The sequence below is a fragment of the Lithobates pipiens genome, unplaced genomic scaffold (assembly GCF_037356315.1).
Source record: "Lithobates pipiens isolate NorthernLeopardFrog02 unplaced genomic scaffold, aLitPip1_a1.2 Scaffold_8, whole genome shotgun sequence".
Classification (NCBI taxonomy): Eukaryota; Metazoa; Chordata; class Amphibia; order Anura; family Ranidae; genus Lithobates; species Lithobates pipiens.
Window position 1 is genome coordinate 399,120,157 of NW_027507903.1, and position 25,169 is coordinate 399,145,325.

Here is a 25,169-nt window from a genome sequence, read left to right on the forward strand (position 1 = left end):
TCTGGGATCTGTGTGTTTTCCCAGCAGGCAGCGGGGCACTTGCAGAAAGGGGCGTAATATACGCCCCTTTCCGCAGAGAGCTATCCCGGAAGTGGGTGCAGATACCTGTACTGTACAGGTAACTGCACCCCCCTCCCCCCTGAAAGGTGCCAATTGTGGCGCCGGAGGGGGGGAGGGTTCCGATGAGCAGAAGGTCCACTTTAGGGTGGACCTCCGCTTTAATAGCACCCCCACACATCCATCAATTGCATGTTTGCAGCCACTTAAAGTGGATGTAAACCCAATTCATTAAATTTGAGCTGGGCACATATATCTGCAGTGTTTTTTTTTTTCTCTCTTCAAAGCACTATGTTCTGTAGCTGTCTCCTGCTCCATTCTTCTGTTATCAGGCTGATGACTCCTGACAAGTTCTCTGAACTATTCAACTAACAGAGCTGAAAGTCTCTACCTATGAGGAGGGGGTGTGTGTGTGTGTGTGTGTGTGTGCCTTTCCTCCAATCATCTGTCTTGGCTGTATGCCCAGGCTTCACTGCAGTGTTAACCAGGCAGAGAAAATCTCCCAACAAGATGTGCACTTTCTAAATGGTATACAAAGATGAAGACAGCAGATATACATGTAAAATTTATGTAGGGAGATTTGTTTCATCTGTGTATAATCTGAGACTATTCACTTCACTGGGTATAGGTGAGGGTTTACATCTGCTTTAAACACATGGTACCGCAGTACCATGTATTTTGGTGGGGCCTAATTTAGACATAATGCCAGCATCTTTTTGCTTTTTTCACGAGCATAGAGAAGCCTAATAAAAACAAAACACACAAAAAAGTGATTGGGCTCAGAAGCACCTCATTGTGGACAAGCCCTCTGACTTTTGTGCCCTGGGGTTGTACTCAATTCTAAAGGGTGCCTTGACTGGGGGGCAGGGGGAGGTTAAACACTGCATAAGCCCCCATTCACATCAAAGCCTATTGCCAGCAATCGCTGTGACGTTGATTTTGCTGTGTGGCAACGATTCCCAAAAGTTGTTCCTTCACTGCTTTTGTCGACTTCGGGGGCGATTTCAATAGACATCTGTGTATGAACCCACACAGATGTCTCTCATGTCGCCCCTGAAGTAAGACTGAAATGGGGCTTTGAAATCGTGGGAGTTCAGATGAACTTGCACGATTTCAAAGCCATGTTCGGTATGAACGAAGGCTTAGAGAGACTTTCCCCCTAATCTTCCATGACAGCTACTTGAGAGATGATGTACTCTTTGTACTAACCTTTGACATTTTTTGGAGATTGTTGATCCCAATATTTTATGGGCCTCGCATAAGGCTTTTATGCTGGGCCTCTTCATTCAATTAGAGGCTAGGAAAAAGAAACTGAGGAAGCAGCGCCTCAACTCTCCAGTCAACTGACACACTCAATAAAACCAAGCCATCTATTGACCTCAAAATGAAACTGATCAAACGTAGTCTCGATTTGAGACGCCACCTCTTAGAAAGTTTTGATCGTCACCAGAAGCGCCTTAAAATGCGCTATTACGTATATGGAAACAAGGCTGGAAAAGCCCTCCTTGCCCTCAATATGGCAAAAAATAGGATTTTTATAACCTCTTACCTGTAAAATCCTTTTCTTTTGAAGTACATCATGGGACACAGGGCCATAGTAATTACTATGTGGATTATAGTCCACCTTCAGGTGCTGGACACTGGCACACCCTGAACAGGAATTTGCCTCCCTATATAACCCCTCCCACTACTGGGAGTATCTCAGTTTTGTAGCAAAGCAATACAAGTGTATACTAGAAAAAGGGCTGGGACCTCTGTGTCCCGTGATATACTTGAAAAGAAAAGGATTTTTACAGCTAAGCTGTTATAAAAATCCTATTTTCTTTAATCGTACATCACGGGGCACAGAGCCATAGTATTTACTATGTGGGATTACAAGAAAGCGCATCCAATTCCGATACCCTTATTGCCGCAGATATGGTTACCAGAAAAAATGTATTTCTTTGCCGACAAAACTAAATTCAAGTCCCAAGGGTTCAGGGATTACCTAATTGGAGATTACGCTGCGTTGTGCCATGAAAGTTACGAACCAAAAAAATTTCGAAGCAAGTGGTCATTTTTTAATAATACCGATGAGGCAGAGACCTGTCTTTAGCACTCAAGGCCAGCCTTATTTCCCACCCCATCTGCAGAAAGTCAAGGATTCTACCTTTGACCTATTTCCTGGGATGCATGTTCCCCAGACTCCATAATATATAATTATGGATGCCAGCTCCCTTGCATTAACCAAGGTAGAAACTACTGAACCTAACAGCCCACGCTTCTTCAGAGCCAGACCATTAAATTTAGTGTTTGTAAAGTAGGATGGAACACCGGACCTTGCGAGCGAAGGTCTGGCCATGATGGTGGGGTCCAAGGGTCCCCTACTGCCATCTTTACGATCTCTGCATACCAAGAATCAACAACTTCCCTTCCTGCTTGGTCCTGCGAAGAAGTCGTGGACGCAGGCAGAATAGGAGGAAATGCATAAATCTGTGAGACCCGATTCCACGGGAATAGCAAGGCATCTGTTCCACATGCTAGAGGATCTATTGTTCTTTACACAAAGTTGTTGATTTTTGTTGAACCTGGATGCAAACAGATCTATATCTGGGATCCCCCATTTTTGACATATTGACAGGACGATATCTGTGTTCCTAGAATGAAGACTGCCGATAGGCAAAGTACAATGTTTTCTGCCCAAGATAGGATATGATTCACCTTTCTCTGGGCCGCACAACTTCTTATGCCCCCTTGGTGATAAATATATGCCATTGCTGTGGCATTGTCAAATTGAATCCTGGCAGGACAATACCGTAAACTGAATGTTCAGGACCAAGAGCTCTGCCTGAATTTCTGAAATTTTAATGGGCAAGGCCATTTCGGATCTGGGCCACTTCTCTTGGACAGTTGCGTCTTCCAAGACTGTTCCCCCAACCTAAACAAAAAAGTTTGGTATGTGTTGTTACTACTTCCCATGTAACTGAAGGAAGGATTTTCCCCTTAGTACATTTTTGGATATTGACCATAAACTGAGGCTCTGGCACACCCAGCCTACAGCACCTGGTATTTCCAGGTGGTCTCTCATCCGGGTACTAACCAGGCCCGACCCTGCTTAGCCTCCAAGATCAGACAAGATTGGGCGCTGTAGGCTTTGGAGTCAGACACATTGGGAATGTAGAGCTTGAACCCTTTGTTCCAAGCTGATAGGATACGGTTTTGCAGCAGTCTCAAATGAAACTAAGCATGAGGAATGACCTCGAATGAAGCCACCATCTTTCCCAACAACCTCATGCAAAGTTAAATAGAAGAAATTCATCTTTGACCACCTAAATCAGTTCCTTTTTATGGCACTGATCTTTGCCTGGGGTAGAAATACCCTTTTCTGGGTGTACCTATGATCGGACCCAAGTATTTTAGCAGCCTTCATGGTTTTATGGAAGATTTCTTCTAGGTTGAGAATCTGACCTAGATATTCCAGGTAATTGAATGTGGTGACCATACTTTGGTCATAGAATGCATTAAGGTGAAAAAACATTTACCTTTACAACCCCTTTTAAGAATGGCAAAGATGTTTTTAATACAAATTATGTGAGCAGACTGCAGTTCCACTTTTTAAAGCGGTTCGAAAGGCAGGATTTATTATTATTATTATTATTATTATTATTATTATTATTTTTTTTTTTTTACCCCCAGCCCCCTGATACTTACCCAAGCCCCACCCTGATCCAGGGATGTGCATGAGAGCAGCGGCTCTCCCGGGTTCTCTGTCTCCTCATTGGCTCCTGCTGCTGGTGCGGGGTGGCTTTAACTTATTCTAGGGTATAAAGTTTTTATTTTCGTTTTCCAGGGTATTTATGGAGTAGTAGTTCCCTTAGCAATTGCATCTTCTTACATTTCTCCTGCACACCCAGTTTCATGAAGACTCCTCTTGCATAGATTTTATGAGCAGCCCAGAGGGAATTGACACTAGCAACTGAGTTTTCATTACGGTAAAGAAATCCACCAGTTCTTTCTTGACTTAACACTCATGGACAGAGTTGTACAATAAGCTGGTATTCAACCTCCATGTCATAGGCGACTTGAATTCCAGAATAGTAGCAAAACACGGGACACGTGTGTTTCTTAAAGGCACCCCAAATTTGGCTTGATTCTGCCACGATTGTCAGGTGACAAATTGCGTTGCTATCACGCAGTGTGTCACTCAAAATTTCCGTAACTTTTTGGGTTGGGCGATTTGTTGCACGACAATCGCAGCAGAATTGAATGGTGTTTGGGGGGCCATTGAGACATAATGGAATTGTTGGCAGAATTGCAGCGATTCCGCTTGCTATTCAAAACGCCTATATGTTAACGGAGCCTAAGGGTATAGTGTGTTGCTCTCTAAGAATCGCTGGCGATGCACTTGATCAGACCATGTTATTCTAATCATGGTGCCCTTAGTCTGCTGTACAGTATTGTCCAACAGAGCCATGTAACTTGTAGAGTACACATGTAATACTTAGGAGAAGAAAGTGTTCTCTCTCCAACCCATATGAGCTCTTCCAAACATCTGGACCTTCAGGTTAAGAGTGAGCTAAGGATGTTGGGTTTCCGTCTGGTCAGGCTAGTAGAATCTAGGGAATTGTTTATCCCTTCATTAAAATCCCCACAGAGAATGAGGTGACTATGGTGGAGGGCTTCCACTCTTAGGCTGCATTCACACCCGAGCGTAGCGTTTTTACTGGCGTTTTGTCGCGCGTTTGCATACAGCGTTTTCTGGCGTTTTTTAACTTCTGCAGGTTTTTTTCAGCCAATAGGAAAAATAGTCATCTTTTTTCATCTGCTTCTTGGGTACTGTACTTGGTTATTGTACTTCCGGTTCAGCATTGTGCTCCCTGCTCCATATCTACTACAAAGATGAGTGATGATGAGATGGCATGTTTTGTGGCAGCATCCGCTGTTGCCACATTTTTTCTGCATGAATGAGGGAGGAGGAAGAAGAGGGCACGCAGATATTGGATCCACCCCGTAATTGCCGATCGGGAAGAGACAGGGCAATTTTGGCTTATGTACAGTGACCTACTTGACCATGAAGATACATTTTTGGACTACACCAGGATGTCCATAAAAAGGTTAGTCAAAATAGTTGGATTCATGATGTTTGACATTGTTCCTGTCTTATTTTATAACGTCCACTAATAAACACCATATTTGTTATTTTTTTTTCACAGCTTTGATAAGTTACTGGGTTTACTCAGTTGTCGGTTGCAACGAATGGACACATATTTTCGGAGCAGTATACCCCCTGTGGAACGACTAATTATCACACTGAGGTAATATTTTCATATTTCTATTAAATTTTTTAACCACTTGCCACCTCACGCCAATGTACATCGGCAGAATGGCACGGCTGGGCACAAGCACATACCTGTACGTTGCTCAGTGCCCAGCCGTGGTTTGGGAGTGCCCCGCCGATGGTGCGTTCCTGACCCGGTCCTGAGCTCTGTGACCATGGCCGCGGGACCAGCGGACCTGATCGCCGCTGGTGTCCCGCAATCGGGTCACAGAGCTGAAGAACGAGGAGAGATCCGAGTAGACAAACCTCTCCCCGTGCTTCCTACTGTGGCTGTCACAGATCGGAAAGACAATCAGTGACGTCACATGCCAGGCCACGCCCACTAAAATAAAAAAACACATAACTTCATACATAACACCTACACTGCCCCTAGTGGTTAATGCCTTCCTGCCAGTGTCCAAAAATGTGTTAAAAATGTCGCAGTTACAATAAAAATCGCTGATCGCCGCCATTACAGGAACAAAAAAAAGATAAAAATGCTATAAAACTATCCCCTATAAAGGACATACATTTTGTTTTGGAGCCACGTTGCACCGCGCAATTGTAGCGACGCAGTGCCGAATCACAAAAAGGGGTCTGGTCCTTTGGCTGCAAATTGATTTGGGGCTTAACTGAGATTAATGAAGAACCTAATATGAATAATTTTTTATATGCATAAAATAAACATCAATCACACATTTTTAAAGCCAAATAAAAACTTTATTTTTTTTTTATTTAAAATATAACTTTTTCTGTTCATTTTGCACATATACAGCTCAACAAAGAAATAGAGCTAACGTAGCTCATAAACCCAAAAAAATGGCCATATTGTGACCAGGTGGAGGTAGAGGGATTCTCATTTTGCTTCCAATTAGAAGGGGGTGGTGGTGTTGGCAGAGGAAAGTAATTTGAAGGTGGTGGTGTTGGCAGAGGAAGGTAATGAGAGGGTGGTGGTGCTGGCAGATGGGGCGGGGGGTGATTTGCATAGGGACAATAAGGTGGCGGAGGCTCTGAGGGCCTATATGTGGGGGTTGGTGGAATAAAAGTCGCAATATAGCATATGGTACCTGCCAACATGTCTGCCTGGAGTTCTGATGGTACCTTCTCCATCAGACCTTCCAGACATCTTGCAGAAACCTGCACATGAGACCTGTTGCTGCTCATTTTTTCTGACATACTGGCCATAATGTCCAGCATGCGGTTGAAGTCAGATTCAGGAGCCTTCCTTCTTATTGCTCTAGCAGGTACACGAGCAGAAATGGATGGTGGGGACTCCTCATCTCCCACATGTGTCTCAGATGTAGACCGTGCTGGAGTCGACAATTGGCTCTCCAGATCTCGGCCTGCTTGATCACTTGATGCTTGGCTTGCTTGCTGACTTTGATCACCTGATGCTTGGCTTGCTTGCTGACTAGCATCTGTGTCCAAATCCTCATTTGGATTACTGTCCTCCCAGCAGTTTTCAGTCCTGAAAATAGAATTGAATTATTATAACTTTCTCTTTACATTTTGTTTAATGACATTCGTACAGATGATAGCTTACCGCCCCAAAGCCAGCAATGGCCGAAGGAATTCCATTTTGCATGCAGATAATCTCTCGGAGCACATGCCCCAGATCCACTCCTAAATTCCCTTTTCCGTCTTAGATGTCGAGTGTAGGCATCACGTATACTCTTCCACTTTATTGTGAGCAGTTTAACTGTTAAAAAACACATTAAAATATATATGTTTATTTCTTTGTAGGTACCTAGCAACCGGACAATCTTTATCGAGTTTACACTATGCCTTTCGTGTTGTAAAATCTACAACAAGTTACATAATTCGTGACACTTGCTCTGCTATTTATGACATACAAAAGGATATTGTTTTCAAAAAACCTACAGCGGAAGATTGGTCAAGGATCTCGGATGTTTTCTGGAAACGCTGCAACTTCCCCAACTGTGCTGGAGCCATCGATGGGAAATATATTCGCATCGTAAAGCCCATGGGTTTCTTTTGTGTTAATGGCAGTGGCTGATGCGAATTATTGCTTCAGCTGCATTGACATTGGATCATATGGCAGCAGCGCTGACTCTGCTATTTTTTCACATTCATCATTTGGACACCTGCTGCGCAACAATTCTCTGGACCTTCCAGAAAACAGGCCACTCCCTGGCACAAATGGCCCTCCGCTACCCAGTGTTTTTGTTGGAGATGAGGCCTTTGCTCTGAGTGAGCATCTTCTACGGCCTTACTCGGGGCACAGCCTGACTGAACAGGGGAGTGTGTTTAATCATAGACTAACACGAGCACGTTGCGTTGTCGAATATGCATTTGGCATATTGGCAAACAAATGGCGGGTACTGCACACTCCCATTGTTCTGAACATGCAAAATGCAGTTTGTGTTGTTAAAGCTGCACGTGCCTTGCATAATTTTGTTCACCAGCTGGATGGATTTGACTTCGAGGACCCAGTACATGAGAACATGGAAAGAGCTCATTGGACCGATGTTCGTGGAAGCAGACAAGGGACACAGGTCAGGGATCAATTTGCCTCCTACTTCATGTCTTCAGCAGGACAGGTCCCATGGCAGCTTGAGGCAATATAATAAATTAAAAACTTTAGTTCTTTGTAAATACCATATACTATGCTGTACTGAATTGTTAATAAAAATGCTTTGATGTATTGATAAGAAGTCCCATGTTTTTTTTTTTTTTTTTAAATATATATTTATCTTTGTGTGCAGTATCCTTCCAATATCCACTAGGGGTCAGAGTGTGTCATCATGTATTTGACATTCTGCTAATACTATACTCATACTCCCATGCATAGGCCCCTTTCACACTGTGGCATTGTTCAGGCGGAAGCAGTGAAGGAGCGGTGTATTCACTAGCTAGAGCACCGCTCCAGTGTGAAAGCCCTCCGGCTTTCACAATGGAGAGAAAGGAGCCTGTATAGCACCTGAAAAAGCGACTCCTTTCACTGCACTGTGAAAGCCGGAGTGCTGGAGCGGTGCACTAGCAGGATGGTAAAAAAAAGCCCTGCTAGCAGCATCTTGGGAGCGGTGAATACCGCTCCTACCCATTGAAATCAATGGGCCAGCGTGGCTATACCACCGGCAAAGGGCCGCTGCAGCGGTGCTTTGTGTGCGATTGCGGCCCTTTGCCAGCGTTCTAGAGGCCGCTAGCAGGGCGGTTTTAACCCCCGCTAGCGGCCGAAAAAGGGTTAATGCAGCGGTGCTTTGTGTGCGATTGTAACCCTTTTTCGGCCGCTAGCGGGGATAAAAACCGCCCTGCTAGCGGCCGCTAGAACGCTGGCAAAGGGCCGCTGCAGCAGTGCTTTGTGTGCGATTGCAGCCCTTTGCCAGCGTTCTAGAGGCCACTAGCAGGGCGGCTTTAACCCCCGCTAGCGGCCGAAAAAGGGTTAATGCAGCGGTGCTTTGTGTGCGATTGTAACCCTTTTTCGGCCGCTAGCGGGGGTTAAAACAGCCCCGCTAGTGGCCGCATACCGCAAACAAAACGACGGCAAAGCGCCAACCCACCAACACCCGCACTGCCCCAGTGTGAAAGGGGCCTTATGTACTAATCATCCTATTATGTCCCTATTGTGGTTATGTTTGCAGGGGTTTCTCTTGCCTTTCTCATCCTTCACATGGCCAGTTAGGTCTGCCCAGTTTGTAAAAACTTGGATGGCAATCTGATTCCATGCCCTCCCCTTGCTCGCTCGCAGTTTGTAGCATGCATCTCTAGTATCATACAGACAGGGGTGCTCCTTCACCATTCTTATGAAGCTCTCCTGATCTAGGAGACATACTGTCTCATCCAGTTCTCCTTCCATATTGCTGGTCTCCATGTGAGCTAAAAATGGTGATCTGTGTATTTTTTATGTCCTTTATGTCATTTCCTTATGTAAATTATATTTTCTCTTGAGCAGATACAGCGACAAAACGCACATAGAAACGCTCGTTGTCGCGCTAAATGCTTGAATCGAGCGTTTCCATTCGTTTCTATGGGAATAAAAACGCCCAAATCAGCCAGATTTGCGTGACAAAAAAGGGTCCAGAACTTGTTTGAGCTTCAGGCGTAGGGCTTCAGGCGACTTGGAGTGGAGATGTGAACCATCTCCATTGAGAATAATGGATTTTTTCCCCTCCAGCGTTTTGTAGCTTCAGGCGTCAAGCTACAAAACGCTCAGGTGTGAATGGGGTCTTATTCTTGAGTGTTTTTAAGAAGGCCTTTTGGTTAGTATTAGGGAAGTATATAATCACTATAGTGAATGGGCAGTGGTTGAGCACGGCTCCAAGTATGTCTGCCATTCTTGTCACACTTTCGGAATGTTTTGGTAATAAAACCACACTATCCAATAGTAATCCTCAATCATACCCCCCCCCCCCCTTTTTTTTTTTTCTTTTTTTTTTTTCCCTGAATTGGAAAATGTGTCTCTTGAGCACAGAATATATTCTTACAGACGGCATTCCTCCAATCTCGTGGATCTTTCGAAGGGGCTGTTTAGTCCTTTCACATTTTGCGTGGAATTATTTATAGATATATTGTAATATCAAAAGATGCTTGGGGTACCTCCAGTGGGGAATTGGAGAGGGTACACTATTCTAATAGGAGACTGGGTAAGCCATAGTAGATGAAAGAAAGCCCGGAGCTGGGAAGGAACAGAGTCAGCGTAGGGGGAACATGACAAGGTGGTAAGGCCAGCCAACAAGAAGGGGTTAATTAGGTGTGGTCAAGGGTTTGGAAGGAGGTCAAGGTTATTGGGCCAATTTTGGTGCAGAGGTGGGCTTATTGTAGTTAATATAAAGTGATGGAATGGGAGGGGTCGTCGCAGAAGGAGGTAGCTGTGAGAGAGCATCGGTCAGTGTGTTTGAGTTAGGTCAGTTGGTAGGGTCAACCTGCGTATCATGGCTGATTTGCAAGAGCTATTAGGGCAGCTCAGAGCCGCGGCTGGAATCCACGGGGCGGAGTGGGTCCAGAGTCAGGTTATGGCTTCTCTGCGGGGGGTTCAGCAAAGTCCCCCTCAGCGGCATCGTGGAGTTCCCCGCGCTAGGAGCTCTAGGCCTCCTGAGCGTTTTTCCCCGGACCGTGAGACCCAGGCTCAGCGCCGCATTGGGAGCCCGCTAACGGACCCTCTAGCTCCCCCCACCAAGCGTCAGTCGGCTGTGGCTGGGGGAGAGCCTGGGAGGAATCCCCATTGTGGGCGGAGCCTGCAGGAGAAGGGGGCGGTCCGACACGACACGCTGGCCCCTTCTCCGGACATTGTGGCACAGGATTCGGCGGCTGCGGTGGCGGGTGATGTGCCGGTCCGCACCGCAGCCCATCGCGGGAGAGAGAGGAGACAGCGGGCGTGGGCCGGTTACCTTTTTGGCGGCTAGCGAGGCCTTCCGGAGTGTGGACGAGCAGCGGAGGAGGCGGGGCACGTCTGCCCTGGGTGGATCCAGGATGGCGGCGGCTACTTCCGGGTCACCGGCGGCCGGAAGTTCGGGCCAGGAGGTCGGGCATGCGCAGATGGCCTCCGGGGTCGGGAGGACGCGAAGGCGGACGGAGGAGAGCCGGTCTGCGGAACTAAGATCACCGGTGGCCAGAGCGGGGAGAGAACGGTTGGCGGGGAGCGCCCGGGCGGCACCAGCGTCAGTGTCTTCTCGGATGGACATCGGCAGCAGCAGCGCAGAGGAAGGAGAAATCGAGGATGACGCCGCAGAAGTCCCTGCTGAGATAGAGACGGCGGCTGGGGGGTTGCACAGCCCCACGCAGCCTGGTGAGTGCACACCTGTGCTTCTTCCTTTTATTGCTCCTACTGTTGTGTCTAATGTGGGGTCCCAAGGGCTGTCTGGGGGTGGGAGTGCTGGGCCCCTGGGGTCAAGTGTTTCGGGGATGTGCTGATAGAGATTAGGAAACTGCTAAGGAGATTGTCGGAGACACCGCGGGACATGGTGAAGTCGTCGGGGGAGGCAGTGTCTAGTGCGCAGGTAACGGTGGTACCGGATTCGGCGGTACAGTGGATAAGAAGATGGATAAGGTAAGATTGGCGGATGCGGCAAAATGCGAAGTGTATGTTTGCTTGGAAGGGCCGCTGGGTGCGCACCTCAAGCCTGAAGTGCGGGAAAAAATTTGGAAGGGGGAGTAAGTTTAATCTGGATCGCGCAAAGCCGGATGATAGTAAGGAGGACGAGGAGAAGCGTAGATACCGCCTCATACCTCGTACCTTTACTAACTGGTTGCAGGCTTTTGCGATCTTCGCCAGCGTCCTTGGGGAGAAGGAACAAGGGTGTTGTTCAGCCTTGTTTTGTTATCTGGACACGATTGGGGAGGTGTACCGGGTGTACGGCGGCATAGCGTGGCTGCGCTATGACGAACAGTTCAGGCAAAGGAAGGCGGTTCGTCCTAAGATCCGGTGGGATCACAAGGACATTGGGCTCTGGATGAAACTGATGACCCCCGCGAGGAGTGGGGGCCAGTTTTTTCCAGGGGGGGCTGGCGGTTCCTCAACCTCTGGGTCATCGGCCTCCAGAAAGAAAGGGGTGTGCTGGCTTTTTAACGACAGCTCCTGCCGTTTTGGCGGATCTTGTCGTTTTAAACACGAATGCTCGGGTTGTGGAGGCGGTCACGCCTTCAGTCGCTGCTTCAAAGCCGGACGGGCTCGGTTCGGGGATGCGTCTGGAAAAAGGTAGGACGCCGGTGAAAGTGGGAAAGATGTTGTCTTTCCTAAATAGGTATCCGGATAGGGCGGCGGCTAGGCTGCTGACCGAGGGTTTTACTGAGGGCTTTCGCATTCCTTGTTCACTGTCTGTGGTTCCTCCTGTTTCTCCTAATTTGCAATCTGCTTTCATTTTTCCGGAGGTGGTGTCAGAAAAATTGGCCAAGGAAGTTCTCTTGGGGAGAATGAGTGGTCCTTTTTCTGATCCTCCATTTTCTGGATTAGTGGTTTCTCCGTTGGGGGTGGTCCCCAAGAAGGAACCGGGCAAATATCGGTTGATTCATCACTTATCCCACCCCAAAGGGGCTTCGGTTAATGATGGCATTGACCCTCAGGACAATGCAGTCACTTATACGTCCTTAGACGCGGCGGTGGCCTGGGTGCACCGATGTGGTCGCGGTTCGCTGTTGGCTAAGGCGGACGTGGAAGCGGCATTTCGCCTGCTCCCTGTACACCCGGATAGCATTCATTTGCTGGGGTGTCGCTGGCAGGGGTCGTATTTTGTGGATCGATGTCTGCCAATGGGGTGTTCCATCTCTTGTTCCTTGTTTGAGGCCTTTAGTTCCTTTTGTAGAATGGGTGGTGAGGGATGTTTCGGGCTTGAATTCCATCATCCGTTATTTGGATGATTTTTTGTGCATTGGGCCGCCGGACACCAATATTTGACGTTTTGCTGGGGACCCTTCAGCATGTGGCGGATAGGTTTGGGATTCCTTTGGCGCCCGACAAAACGGAGGGCCCTAGGACCAAATTGGTTTTCTTGGGGATAACTATTGATTCAGTGACTTTTGGGGTTGCGTCAGGCGGTGAGGGAAGTGGGAAGCCGGCGGAAGGTGCGGTTGAAAGACCTGCAGTCCTTGCTGGGGAAACTTAATTTTGCCTGTAGGATCATTCCTATGGGCAGGATTTTTTGCAGGCAATTGTCTCTGGCGACGGCGGGGGTGTCTAACCCGCGCCATTTCATTCGCCTGTTGTGTGATCATCAGGCAGATCTGCGGGTGTGGGACGAATTTTTGGATAGGTACAATGGTAGGTCCCTGTGGTTGTCTGGTCCGGTCAGTAATGCGGATTTGGATCTCTTTACTGATGCGGCCGGGGCTGGTGGGTACGGTGCTTTTTTCCGGGGCAAGTGGAGTGCTGGTGGCTGGCCGGCGGAGTGGCGGGCAGCTGGTTGGGTGAGGAACTTGGCGCTATTGGAGTTGTTCCCAATAGTGTTGGCAGTGGAGATCTGGGGGAGGCGTTCCGGAATCGGAAAGTACATTTTCACTGTGACAACTTGGGGGTGGTGTTGGCCATTAACAAGTTGTCGGCTTCTTCTCCACCTGTGGTGCGCTTGTTGCGCCATCTGGTGTTGTTATGCCTCCAGTTGAATGCTTTTGTATATGCAGTGCACATTCCTGGAGTGAGTAACAAAATTGCGGATGCTTTGTCTCGTTCGCAGTGGCAGGTGTTACGAGAGTTGGCACCGGATGCGGAGCGCCATGGAACGCCCTGCCCCCCGGGGTTGTGGACAATTGCATCGGAGTCGCAGCAGGCTTGATTCGGGGTTCGCTGAGTGAGGCAACCTGGAGGGCGTATGCCAGTGCATGGTCGGAATGGCAGGCTTTACTGGTCGAGGTAGGGGGGCTTGGGGATGGCATGGATGGGTCTTCTTTGGTGTTGTATTTTATCGTTAGGAATTTCCTTGATGGGGCGTCAGTGGCGGCAGTAGACCGCAAGTTGGCAGGCCTCGCTTTTTGGTTGAAGTTGCAGGGTGGGCCCGATTTCACTAAGTCTTTTGTGGTCCGGCAGGCAATGAAGGGTTACCGTAGGGGTCGCCGAGCCAGGGATCGGCGGCGACCAGTTTCAGTCGACACTTTGCGGCTTCTGCTGGGTGTCTTGGGGTCTGTGTGCTCTGGGGCTTATGAGCGCATTTTATTTCATGCAGCTTTTCTGGTGGCGTTTTTTGGAGAAATGAGGATCGGGGAATTGGTAAGTCCGTCTAGACGAAAGGCGGGCGGCGTTTTCATTCAGGATGTGGTCGTTTTGACTGATTCGGTTCGGATCCGGATAGGTAATTCCAAAACGGATCAGGAAGGCAAGGGAGTGAGCTTTGTGATTTATCGGGGGGGGGGGGGCTCGGCCGAACTGTGTCCGGTTGAGGCGTTGACCCGTTTGCTGTCTATCAGGCCTCTCCGTCCAGGCCCTCTTTTGATGCATGCTGATGGCTCTCTAGATTCCAATTTGTCGCGGTCTTTCGTAACTGCTTGCGGGCATCTGGGTTGGAGCCGAGTCAGTATGCGTCTCACTCGTTCCGGATTGGAGCTGCCACTGAGGCGTCTCGGTGGGGCCTTGGGGATGCTGTGGTGAGGCGGATAGGTAGGTGGGAGTCGGAGCGATTTAGGTTATATGTGCGCCTGCACCTTCTTTAGGCTAGGGGGGTGCCCCCCCCCCCCTGTTTGTTTTGTTTTTGGGTTCCTGGATATTTGTTGGGTGTCTGTATTTGTTGGTTTGTTTCCGTATGTGTCATCTTGTCTGTGTTTTAAGTTTTAGTTAGTGGTTGGCACTGTCTTTTCTTTGTTTGTTACAGGTCGCATGTGTCTGGTCTGGATCCTGGGGCATTCCTTTGTTTACTGGGGTGCTCGGAGGGCGGAGGTTAGGCCTGGGGCCAGGCAGTTAAGTTTGGACCGGGCGGAGGCCTGTGTGCACTGGATCGGTGTGCGGGTCATGCTCTGGCAAGGGGTGGTTCCCGAGGTTCATAGGTTTGCCAGGTGGGATAGGGCCCCGGATGTGCTCGTCATCCAGGGGGCAATGATTTAGCGGTGAGGCGTTCCAGGGACCTGATCCGTGACATCCGCTTTTATTTCCTGGCACTATCCTTGTCTGGTCTGAGATTGTGGCGCATGTGGCATGGAGGGGTGCCAGGTCGGTGGACCGAGTTAACAAGGCTCGGATCAAGGTCAACAAGGCGGTGGGGAGGTTTTTTTATGCGGAATGGAGGGTTGGTGGTGCGTCACTTGGACCTGGAGGCAGAGACCTGGTGCTTTCTTAGAAGTAATGGCGTTCATTTGAACGCCGTCGGTACTGACCTGTGGTTTTTAGGTTTGGAGGATGGAGTACAACGGGCCGTTAGGTTGTGGCGGGGCGCTCAGGTGTAAGGTTTTACACCTGTGTCGCTGTGGCATTTTGGGGTCCTTGGCGGTGGTAACAGGTGGTGTTTCGGATAAGTGGTGGGGAACCATCTAAGGTATGGTGTCCTCGAGTGGGAACGGGTCACTGGATAGTGACTGGGTTTTATAAGGACCCTGGGGTGACTGAGGTCAGCTGGGTTTAGGCTTCGAGCCGGCATAAGTAGCGGCTGGGGTGGCAGCTCGGCTAGGTGGTGCCTCGGACACACAATTACAAGAGAGGATAGTTTGGTACCGTCAAGGACCTCCAAAAATATATATTCCAGGATATAGAGGGCAGGTAAAGTGTAGGTGGGGTATACATGAGGATGGTAATTGTTTGAAATTGTTGATTTAGAATAAAGTTGTTATGTTAATAAAAGGCCATGTTTGGCCATTTACCCCACCTATGGTGTAGTGTGTGTATTTAAGGGGAATACAAGGTATGGGTAAGTGGTGGTAGGTTAAACAAAAGGTTGGGCAGATCTGACCTACCCTTGTCATGGTATCTGAGTTGGCAGGGTAGAAACGAGAGCAGCAGAGCCATATAGCATAATGAAACATAACACAATGTGAGAGTGCCATACAGTATGTAATAAAAATGTTAACAACATAAACATAATTTCCCTGAGTATTAGACAGAAGGGTGTCACAGCTATGCATTGAATCGTAGGGGTGTGAAATAGGAGGCCTGGCCTTGGGTATCCATAAATTAAGTACAACCCAAAAAATAAAAATTGTATAAAAGATAAAACATTTATGGCAAGTAGTTAGCCTGTGCCCAGCTTATAGAGAGGCAGATGGTTCAGGTGTCTAAAACTTGACTTGCTCAATGACATGTTTCAGGGTTCAGGGGCTTTGTTGCTGGAGATGATCTTTTTTATTTATATATATATATATATATATATATATATATATATATATATATATATAATACCCCCCCCCCCCTCTTGTATATAATAAAAAAATAAAAATAAATCATCACATTCACTCTGTTCTCAGCTGCATAAGAGCTGGGGGGGAGGAGAAGCAGCAGCACACTGAATTTGCCACCAGTAAATGGCTGTGCAGCAGGGGCTGATCATTGGAGGAGAGTAAACTGAGGAGTGTCCAGCATAACAAGAGACCTGACCACAGTGTGCTCTCCTGCTTAGTGTGGTCATTTTTTAATAGGAAAGCAGGAACACCAGGGATTTCACATAAAGGAAGCAATACAGAAAGTATAGGGTACTTTCTTGTACAAGTACATGGTATAGCGGGCACATATCAAGAATATGAAGTGTTGGGGTAACAAACGCTTTAAGCTACCATGGGGGGGGGGGGTAGTCAGTGGGTTAAATTATGCACACTGTGACAAAGTTGCTTCCGCGAGATCCATGGAGGTTTCAAAATGGGGAAGAAAGGGGCCTGGTGGCTTCTGCTTTTTGCATGTCTCTGTAATAGCCCTTCCTCTGACGTGGAAGAAATAGATTCTGGCCAGCTTGTCTCTGGGTATGGTGTCTGGCAAGGTTTTTGCCTTTGATATGCTATGAGCTTGGTCTATGATGACAAGGATGATGTCTCAAGGATGTTCTAGTGGGAGCAAAGCTTTCAATAATTGTTCCAGGGGGGAGAAAGGGTTTTCGGTATCCCTCTAGACTTTGTTATGCCTTCTAGATTGATCAGGCAAATCAACCAGTGTGTTCTGTTCCCGAAAAACAAGTAAATTCTTCCTCCCAGATTGTTTGTTTCTTTTTACTCACCAGCCCTTTGGAAAGAGGTGAAGCGGCAAGCTTTGTCTGTGTTCCCCCTACCTTTTATACTCTACCGGCACTGAAGGTGGTGGGAAGCTTAGGATGAGAGGCACAGTCTGCAGTGCTCTGTGAGGGAGTGATCTGCAGCACTCGGTTGATGAAGGGTACCGGTGACTCTGTGACTTTAGTCATTGTGCATACTAGGCTGAGGTTGCTTGTTGCTGCTTGTAAATGCCGATTCTGGCCAGGAGCTCCAAGACTGTGCAGCCATCACATATTGCAGCTGGCCACACTCCCCCGGTTAAATACTTCTGAAGGGATGCAGACCCTGCAACTTTTCTCATTAGGACACAGAATACATCAGATAATTATGAATTGGTCCCTCCCATTCAAAATCAGTTTGCAAAGAAAATGGTCAAACAAGTGGCTATATCTTCAGAGTAACGAGGTAGAAATGTGCTACAAAGTTTGTTACATTGTACATTAATCACCCAGAGAGCAATGGTGTAGTGTGTTTGTTATTTTTTTTATTTTTTTTTCTCACCAATGGTTGAGTTGCTTTTTAACCACTTGCTTACTGGGCACTTAAACCCCCTTCCTACCAAGACCAATTTTCAGCTTTTAGTGCCGTCACTGACAATTGCACGGTCATGCTACGCTGTACCCGAATAAAATTTTCTTTTGTTCATTGACGGACACAGTTTCTTTAAATCTTGACCTTTGGGTTATATCACCACCTTCAGGAGAGGACTAGGCAGAACATGTAAAAACAGCAAAACTGCATAGCACCGCCCAGGGGCGGTCCCACTGGCTATAACTCCACACTGCTTCCTGCGGCTCTTTTTTTTTTTTTTTTCCTGCCTAGTATAGAAGGACCTGACTCCCTGAGGGGATCATTGGTCCTGGGAATTTTTTCTTCTCTCCTTTTTTTTTTTCTGCAATTGTTGATCCTGTGATCTACAATCAACAGCCAGGCTGGGTGACAGGCTGGATAATATAGATCCTTGTAGTCGCCCCAGCCTGGCCAGTGAGCGTTAGCAGACCCTAGCTATGCGCTGGGTTGGCCACGACAGGGTATTGATGGATGGCACTGGGTACTGGTAGGTGACATTGGCGGGTACAGCCGCAGCTTTCTGAGTGAGTGACCGATGTCCCTCTAACAGAAGCCGGTAATGGGCTTTTTTTTTCCCCCCTCACGCTGTCAGTGTGAGGGAAAATAAATACAGATTACCGAGCTTCTGTTTACATCATGTGATTGGCCATCATTGGCTGACAGCTGATCACGTATCGACCCCTTACTCTGATCCGTGATCAGCCGAGTCTCAAACTAGGTGATCACAGAGGGCACAATTAAGGCCTACGCTGCAGCCGTCTTTCGGCTATAGCACAGGCGCCAAGTAGTTAGTCTAACTTATACATGGGTTACCGTATATGACCTCGTTCTTGAAATGCTACTTCCATTTTTTTTAATCCAGCTTTCATTCAGGGACTGTCCTGTTCTGGGTCCGTGACGATCCATGACTAGTAGTAATAACACTTTTACTGCCACCGACATAACTTCTATGTTGATGGCAGTAGTGGCATGTAAACAAACTTTTGTTCACTTTTTCAGAGCAGACTATGGTGTAAATTGTTGAAACAGTTCACCGACTATATGGGGTATTGCTTCTCTTTGTTTTGTTTGAGTGTTCTCTCCTAACAAATTGTAGCTGCCACTATTTTAATTCTGCAGGGTCTCTGCTTTTGGAAAACTGCTTTGACTCAAACCTTTCCTGGCCCTAGCTGTCAAGCTTAAAGCGGAGGTCTCCCCTAAAGTGGACCTTCCGCTCATCGGAACCCTCCTCCCCTCCGGTGCCACAATCGGCACCTTTCAGGGGGGAGGGGGGTGCAGTTACCTGGATAATCCAGGTAACTGCACCCACTTCCGGGATAGCTCTCTGCGGAAAGGGGCGTAACTTACGCCCCTTTCCGCAAGTGCCCGCCCCTTCCCGCAAGTGCCCCGCTGCCTGCTGGGAAACACACAGATCCCAGAGGCAGCGGGGAGCGTCCTTATTGCGCATCGCGATTCGCGCATGCGCAGTAGGGAACCGGGAAATTAAGCCGAAAGGCTCCATTTCCTGATTCCCATACCCAAGATGGCGGCGGCAGGACCCGACAGACGACCTAGAGATCGGCTTCGGGTGCCGACATCGCGGGCGCGCTGGACAGGTAAGTGTCACTATTTTAAAATTCAGCAGCTGCAGTATTTGTAGCTGCTGGCTTTAAAAAAAAATAAAAAAAAAAACGCGGAGTCCCGGTGGACTCCCGCGTTAAGATTTCTGCATGCTCTGTAAAAACAATGTAAACTTATTTAGATAGGAACATTTTAGTAGTAGAGTTGGCAAATTCACTGATGCTGCTAGACTGAGTCTGAAAATCCACCAGGCTTCAATGACCACAAAGTAGTTAGACTGTATAAAGTATTTTTTATAATGGAACACCTTGAAATTTAAAGCGCCTAGACTGCTCTGTAAGGTATGTGAAAGTGCTTGTAGGCATATCTAGGTTCAACATTTGTACAAAAAATATTTTTAGAATGAGTTATCTTGTTGGTTACATGTCGGTATATTTATTTTTTCCCAGGGACGGCTTTATGATTCTACAAAAAGTGATGAAAGCACGTGGACTTTAGGTAAGAATTTTTATTATTATTTTTATTTTTTTTTTATGATAAAATACACTGTTGCCTCTAGCTCTTGACCCAATTCTAAGGCCTCATGCACACTGGACGTTAAAATAACATTCTAAAAACATCAGCTTTGCAGGGAGTTTTTCAATGTTTTTTGCAATAGCGTTTATTGGTTTTTTTATTTTATTTTTTTTGAAGAATTTTTTTTTTTCAACGGGTCAAAAACAGTAAACGCTGGTAAGCTAGTGTTTTATCAGCGTTAAAGAGTTTTTACAGCTGAAAAATGTCTCTTGGAACGCACTAGGTTTTTTTTTTTTTTCTTTACTGCTCAAAAATGCCACCACCCAAAACTGCTGATAACAGCCTATGTGTGCATGGACACATAGGATAACATGATAGGAAGTTTAATGACTGTAGAAAAAAACATCTACAGCCAAAAATAGCTGCTGTAAAAATGTCCAGTTTGCATGAGGCCTAATAGTGGCTACAACTCTCACAGTGCTTTAACCACTTACAGACCGGACCATTTTGCTGGTCAAAGACCAGACCACTTTTTGCGATTCGGCACTGCGTCGCTTTAACTGACAATTGCGCGGTCGTGCGACATGGCTCCCAAACAAAATTGACGTCCTTTTTTTTCCCACAAATGGAGCTTTCTTTTGGTGGTATTTGATCACCTCTGCGGTTTTTATTTTTTTGCACTATAAACAAAAATAGAGCGACAATTTTGAAAAACGCATTATTTTTTTACTTTTTGTTATAATAAATATCCCCCAAAAATATATAAAAAAACATTTTTTTTCCCTCAGTTTAGGCCGATACGTATTCTTCTACATGTTTTTGGTTAAAAAAATCGCAATAAGCGATTATTGATTGGTTTGCGCAAAAGTTATAGCGTTTACAAAATAGGGATAGTTTTATGGCATTTTTATTAATAATTTTTAATTTTTTTATTTAATTTTTTTTTACTAGTAATGGCGGCGATCAGCGATTTATTTATTTATTAATTTATTTTTTTTTATTTATTTTTTTTTATTTTTTTTGCTATATAAATGCAGTAATTCCTGTGTAAATGACACTGGCAGTGAAGGGGTTAACCAGTGGGTGGCAGTGTAGGGGTTAAGTGTTCCTAGGGGTGTGTTACTAACTGTGGGGGGGTTGGACTTTCATTTAGTGAACACTGATCTCTGCTCCAATCACATAGAGCAGAGATCAGCGTCACTAGTTGCTAGGCAGAATGGAGAAATGCTGTTTCCACGGCATTTCCTCCATTCAGCCGTCCCGTGAGACGATCGTGGGTATGCCTGCGGCGATCGAGTCCGCGGGACCCGCGACCGGACTCACGGGGGTCCCGACTGGCACGCGAGCGCGCTGCGCTCATGATGGCAGGGCGGCATTGCAGATTGGACGTACCTGTACGCCAATATGCCTGCCCGTGCCATTCTGCCGACGTACATCGGCGTGCACTGGTCGGGAACCGGTTAAAGTGTTACTAAACCTAGAAATGTATTTAGCCTTTTAATGCATTGTTTGCATTAAGGTAAAAAACTTTTCAGCTTCTCTGTGCCCCCCTTTCCCTTTTGTGAAAGGGAGGGGAGAAGAGATCAGTGATGTGCATGGCTGCATCTATTTTCCTCTTTTTCTCTTCACCCAGCACTCAAGCAGCAGCAGGAGCCATTGACTCTTGCTGCTGTCAATCAGATGCAGTGAGGTGGAAATAGGGGGCGTGCCTAAGTCCAAGTCTATGGACTGTAGACACAGGTTGGGAGCACACAGACTACGCTCCCCCCATAGCCAGTGGTTGGCTATGGTAGTCCCTAAGAAGATCCAAGATCGCTGCCAGGTACCCAAGAAGAGGAGGATCGGGCCACTCTAAGCAATACCACTGCACAGGGCAGGTAAGTATAACATGTTTGTTATTTTAATAAAAAACCTTTTGACGTTAGTAACACTTTTAAAGCTGATCTCCAGCGTTTAGTGCAGTTTAAATAGTTAATTTGGACCAAGCTGGTCCAAAAAAGCTATGTACTTCACTAAGATATGCAGCAGCTCTCAGCACTTTATGTAGCCTCAGCTACATACAGTATACAGATCTGTATTATGGCAGTGGGAAAGGAACTTCCTGTCCTGCTCAGGAAAGTTTTTTTTCAGGGTGTTTTAGTGAAATAAGGGGAGCTTTTTTCTAAGCCCCTATTCACACCTGAGCATTTTTTTTTCTGGTTTCCTTATGCTAGGCTACACCTAACTATGCCCCATTCTTTCTAATTGTCTCTGTTCACACTTGTATGCTCAGTGGCCCTGTGCTCCACGCCCTACATGAGCTTCTTTTAAGCATAGTCCAGCTTTTTTGCTCTCCACAGATTTCAATGGGGACACCTGTAAATGCCTTGTTGTGCATTCTACTTCTGGAAGAATTCCCCTCTTATGGAACTGTTCTCTCCTTTCCTTGTCTAGCACAGGAAACAAACTCTTGAAGCTTGATACATGTGCCCATATGCCTCTAGAAATGCTTTAAAATGCACTGTTCAGGTGTGAATGCAGGCTAAAGCATGATATTTTTGTAGCCCACATGACAAATTATTATTATTTTTTTTATTTTATTTTTTTAGAGGACAAAAAACTTATACGAATAGTATTAACGAAGTCCAACCGGGATGCAGGCAATTGCTGGCCCTCCTTACTGGAAGGAGAATATTCTGCTGATCCATGGCTTCAGGATCAGATGCAAAAGAAGTTAACATTAGAAAGGTTTCAAAGAGAGGTATTGTCTACTCTTTTTCACAATTTTATTTCGTTTTTCTCTTTTGGGTTTTCAGTAGTTACTGTAAAACTTTTTCTATTGTGATTCTAACACTATATGAATGCATGAATCAAATGAAGCATTGTGCAAACTGCAAATTTGAGCTCCTCATATGTAGACTGTTTTATATGCCAAATGATAAGCAATTCTGTTTAACCATTCTTAAAGTTCATATTTTCCCACATTACTGCCTAGCCAGGCAGATAACAGTCCTGTTTTTCAGATTTTCAGCTTATGTTTCCTGTGCCACCTGTGGGCTCACTGGACTAAAGTGGGGATCTCCAAACTATGGCCCTTCAGATATTGTGGAACTACGCATCCCATAAGGCATTGTAAAACTCTGACATGATGACTAGGCATGATGGGAATTGTAGTTCCTGAACAACTGGAGGGCCATAGTTCGGAGACCCCTGGTCTAAAGTGAAGATGCTGATTTATGAGCCACCAAGCAGGCAGGAAGTCGGCAGAGGTTTAGCACTGAAACTTAAGGCCCCTTTCATACTGGAGGCGTTTTTCAGGCACTTTAGCGCTAAAAATGGTGCCTGAAAAAAGCCTCAGCTGAAATCCCAGTGTGAAAGCCCGAGTGCTTTCACACTGTGGCGCTGCGCTGGCAGGATGTTAGAAAAAGTCCTGCAAGCAGCTTCTTTGCAATGCTGTAGGAGCGGTGAATACACACTCCTAAAGCGCCCCAACCCATTAAAATCAATGGGCAGCGGCGCTTTGTGGGTGGTTTTAACCCTTGTTCGGCCACTAGCAGGAGTTAAAAGCTCCCCGCTAGCGGCCGAAAACACAAAAACGTCAGTGGAACGCTGCTAAAAATAGCCCGTGTGCTAACATTGTGAAAATTCCCTGTATGGCAAATTAGGGTTGTACATTTGCCTTTTACAGCTTCCAGTGTTGCCTTTATAGCTTCAGCATATTAGACAATATGGGCACGTAGCAGGCATGTCACACAAGAAAACTTTTAAAACAGAACTTTTCCCAAAAGGTTCCACTGTTCCTCATCCTCCTCCCCCCTCTTCAGATCTCCTAGGTTATCCAAGCGGAAGTTCTCCCCTACCAGTTTTCTGGAACACAGAAGACTGCGGGACCATTCTCAAAGTCCAGCGCAGCAGGCAGCCGTTGAGTCCCCACAGTTGAGATGCCTGAAGACCAGTGGAAGAAACGGCTCATGAGCACAGCGCTGGATACAAGGACAGGTGTCTGTTAAGTCAGCAGCTACAGTTTGTAGCTGCTCACTTAATTTTTCAGAAATATGACTGGAGCTCCTCTTCAAGCCAAATTGGGCTATGAACTTTAGCAAATCTGTCTGAATCAGGCTATAGATTGTAGCAGAGATGTCTGAATTGGTCTCTGAAGTATAGCAGAGGTGTATGGGTTGCATGCCTAGAGAAAAATCATATTTTCCTAATTATCCATTTTAACTTTGTATTTATCGATTTTGTCTTAAAATGGACCTTTAGGTAATCTTACAAGTCTGCATGCATACATTCCTTTACATGTAACCACGTACAGCAAAAAATAATAATTTCAAAACCTTTCCTTTTATCTTTACAAAAAGCAGCCCTCTGGTTATGAAGTTACTTTGTCATGAAAGAAGTATTGGAAGTGCCACTGCAGGCCGCCTCCTGAAAATGCTCTGTGTCAGGCTGTGTCTGACTGTATGTTTCAGTCCTAGTCCTGACTCAGTAAGCATTAAGGCTGGGTTCACACAACTGCAAACTGAATAAGGGTTTCCCCGCATCCATTTTGCATGTCAGGAGATTGTAACCTGGCTCTCTATGTAGCTGGTTCACAAATCTCTGGAGTGGCTCTGGTGCGAATTGCACAGGGGTCCTGTGCACCTTCTGGCCCCTTTCAGGTACGAATTCAGCCGGAAATTCCAGACTGAAATTGGATCTGAAACAGTGAACAGGGATGCACCAGACCCCTGCTGTCAGCCGCTCCATGCGGCAGCGTGAACCCAGGCTGAAGTCAAAGTATCAGTGAAAACCAAGGAACTAGCCATCTTGAGTTCAGTGGTGGCAGCCTCCATTAATTTCTCATGACAGTTTCCCCAGTAATTGCTTGGACTCTACATGTATCTTTGTAGCAAGTCATGGGGTGAATGACGGCAGCAAAGACTGATATGTGCCATACATACAGTATATGAACACAGCCAAGAACTGCAGGATTTACATGATTGTGTCATGTCTGCACCAGAATCTCACTCCAAGAAGTAGATAACCATGGCTGATACTTGAGCATAGAGGGTGCCATGCCTTTGAAGAGAAAAGCATATAAAGGCACTGTGGAAACATAAATACCTGGTACATTTTCACATTTATTAGTATGCATGTCCTTTTAACATGAAAAAACTATATCCAATGCTAGGTCCAATTTAAACGCTGAATAATGTTCTTAAAGTATATCAGGATAGAAATATGGGAGACACGAGGGCGTGACTGGAAACTGCCCTGTAAAAGCTCTGCGGGCTTTTAGGGGGATTTCTTCCACTCGTTTATGAGCAGCGCCAGGAGAACCCGCTCCTCCAAAGCCAGAGGATCGTCCGAGCCTTCTCCCGGCTCCTCTGCGACCTTCAGAGAGTACTTTTCACCGCCTCCCATGCTATTCAGTGAGGGTGAACAAGATGGCACCGGTCACCTCCACCTCCTCCATGCGGTCTCCCCCCACCGCTGAGCGCCCAGGCTCCAACCCTTCCATGGAGCCCACACAATTCTACAGGGAGAACATCCAGGCTACAACTTCTGGCACCAGGTGTGGTGAGTCTACCCCCGCTTCATG

The 25,169-nt window shown here is 46.6% G+C and overlaps 1 protein-coding gene and 1 long non-coding RNA gene across 2 annotated transcripts in view; both read left to right on the forward strand.

Annotated features, from left to right (window-relative positions):
* NUDCD2 (NudC domain containing 2) overlaps window positions 1–25,169 on the forward strand; it is a 39,860-nt gene that overhangs the window by 7,390 nt on the left and 7,301 nt on the right. Inside the window, exons 2-3 of the mRNA XM_077474027.1 lie at window positions 19,540–19,588; window positions 22,195–22,346. Of these exons, the coding sequence (XP_077330153.1) occupies window positions 19,540–19,588; window positions 22,195–22,346 (201 nt within the window). The remainder of the gene's footprint in view (window positions 1–19,539; window positions 19,589–22,194; window positions 22,347–25,169) is intronic.
* Window positions 3,743–8,000, forward strand: LOC143964327 (uncharacterized). The gene is made up of 3 exons (XR_013271119.1): window positions 3,743–5,150; window positions 5,250–5,351; window positions 7,097–8,000. It is a non-coding gene; the product is annotated as an uncharacterized LOC143964327 (long non-coding RNA).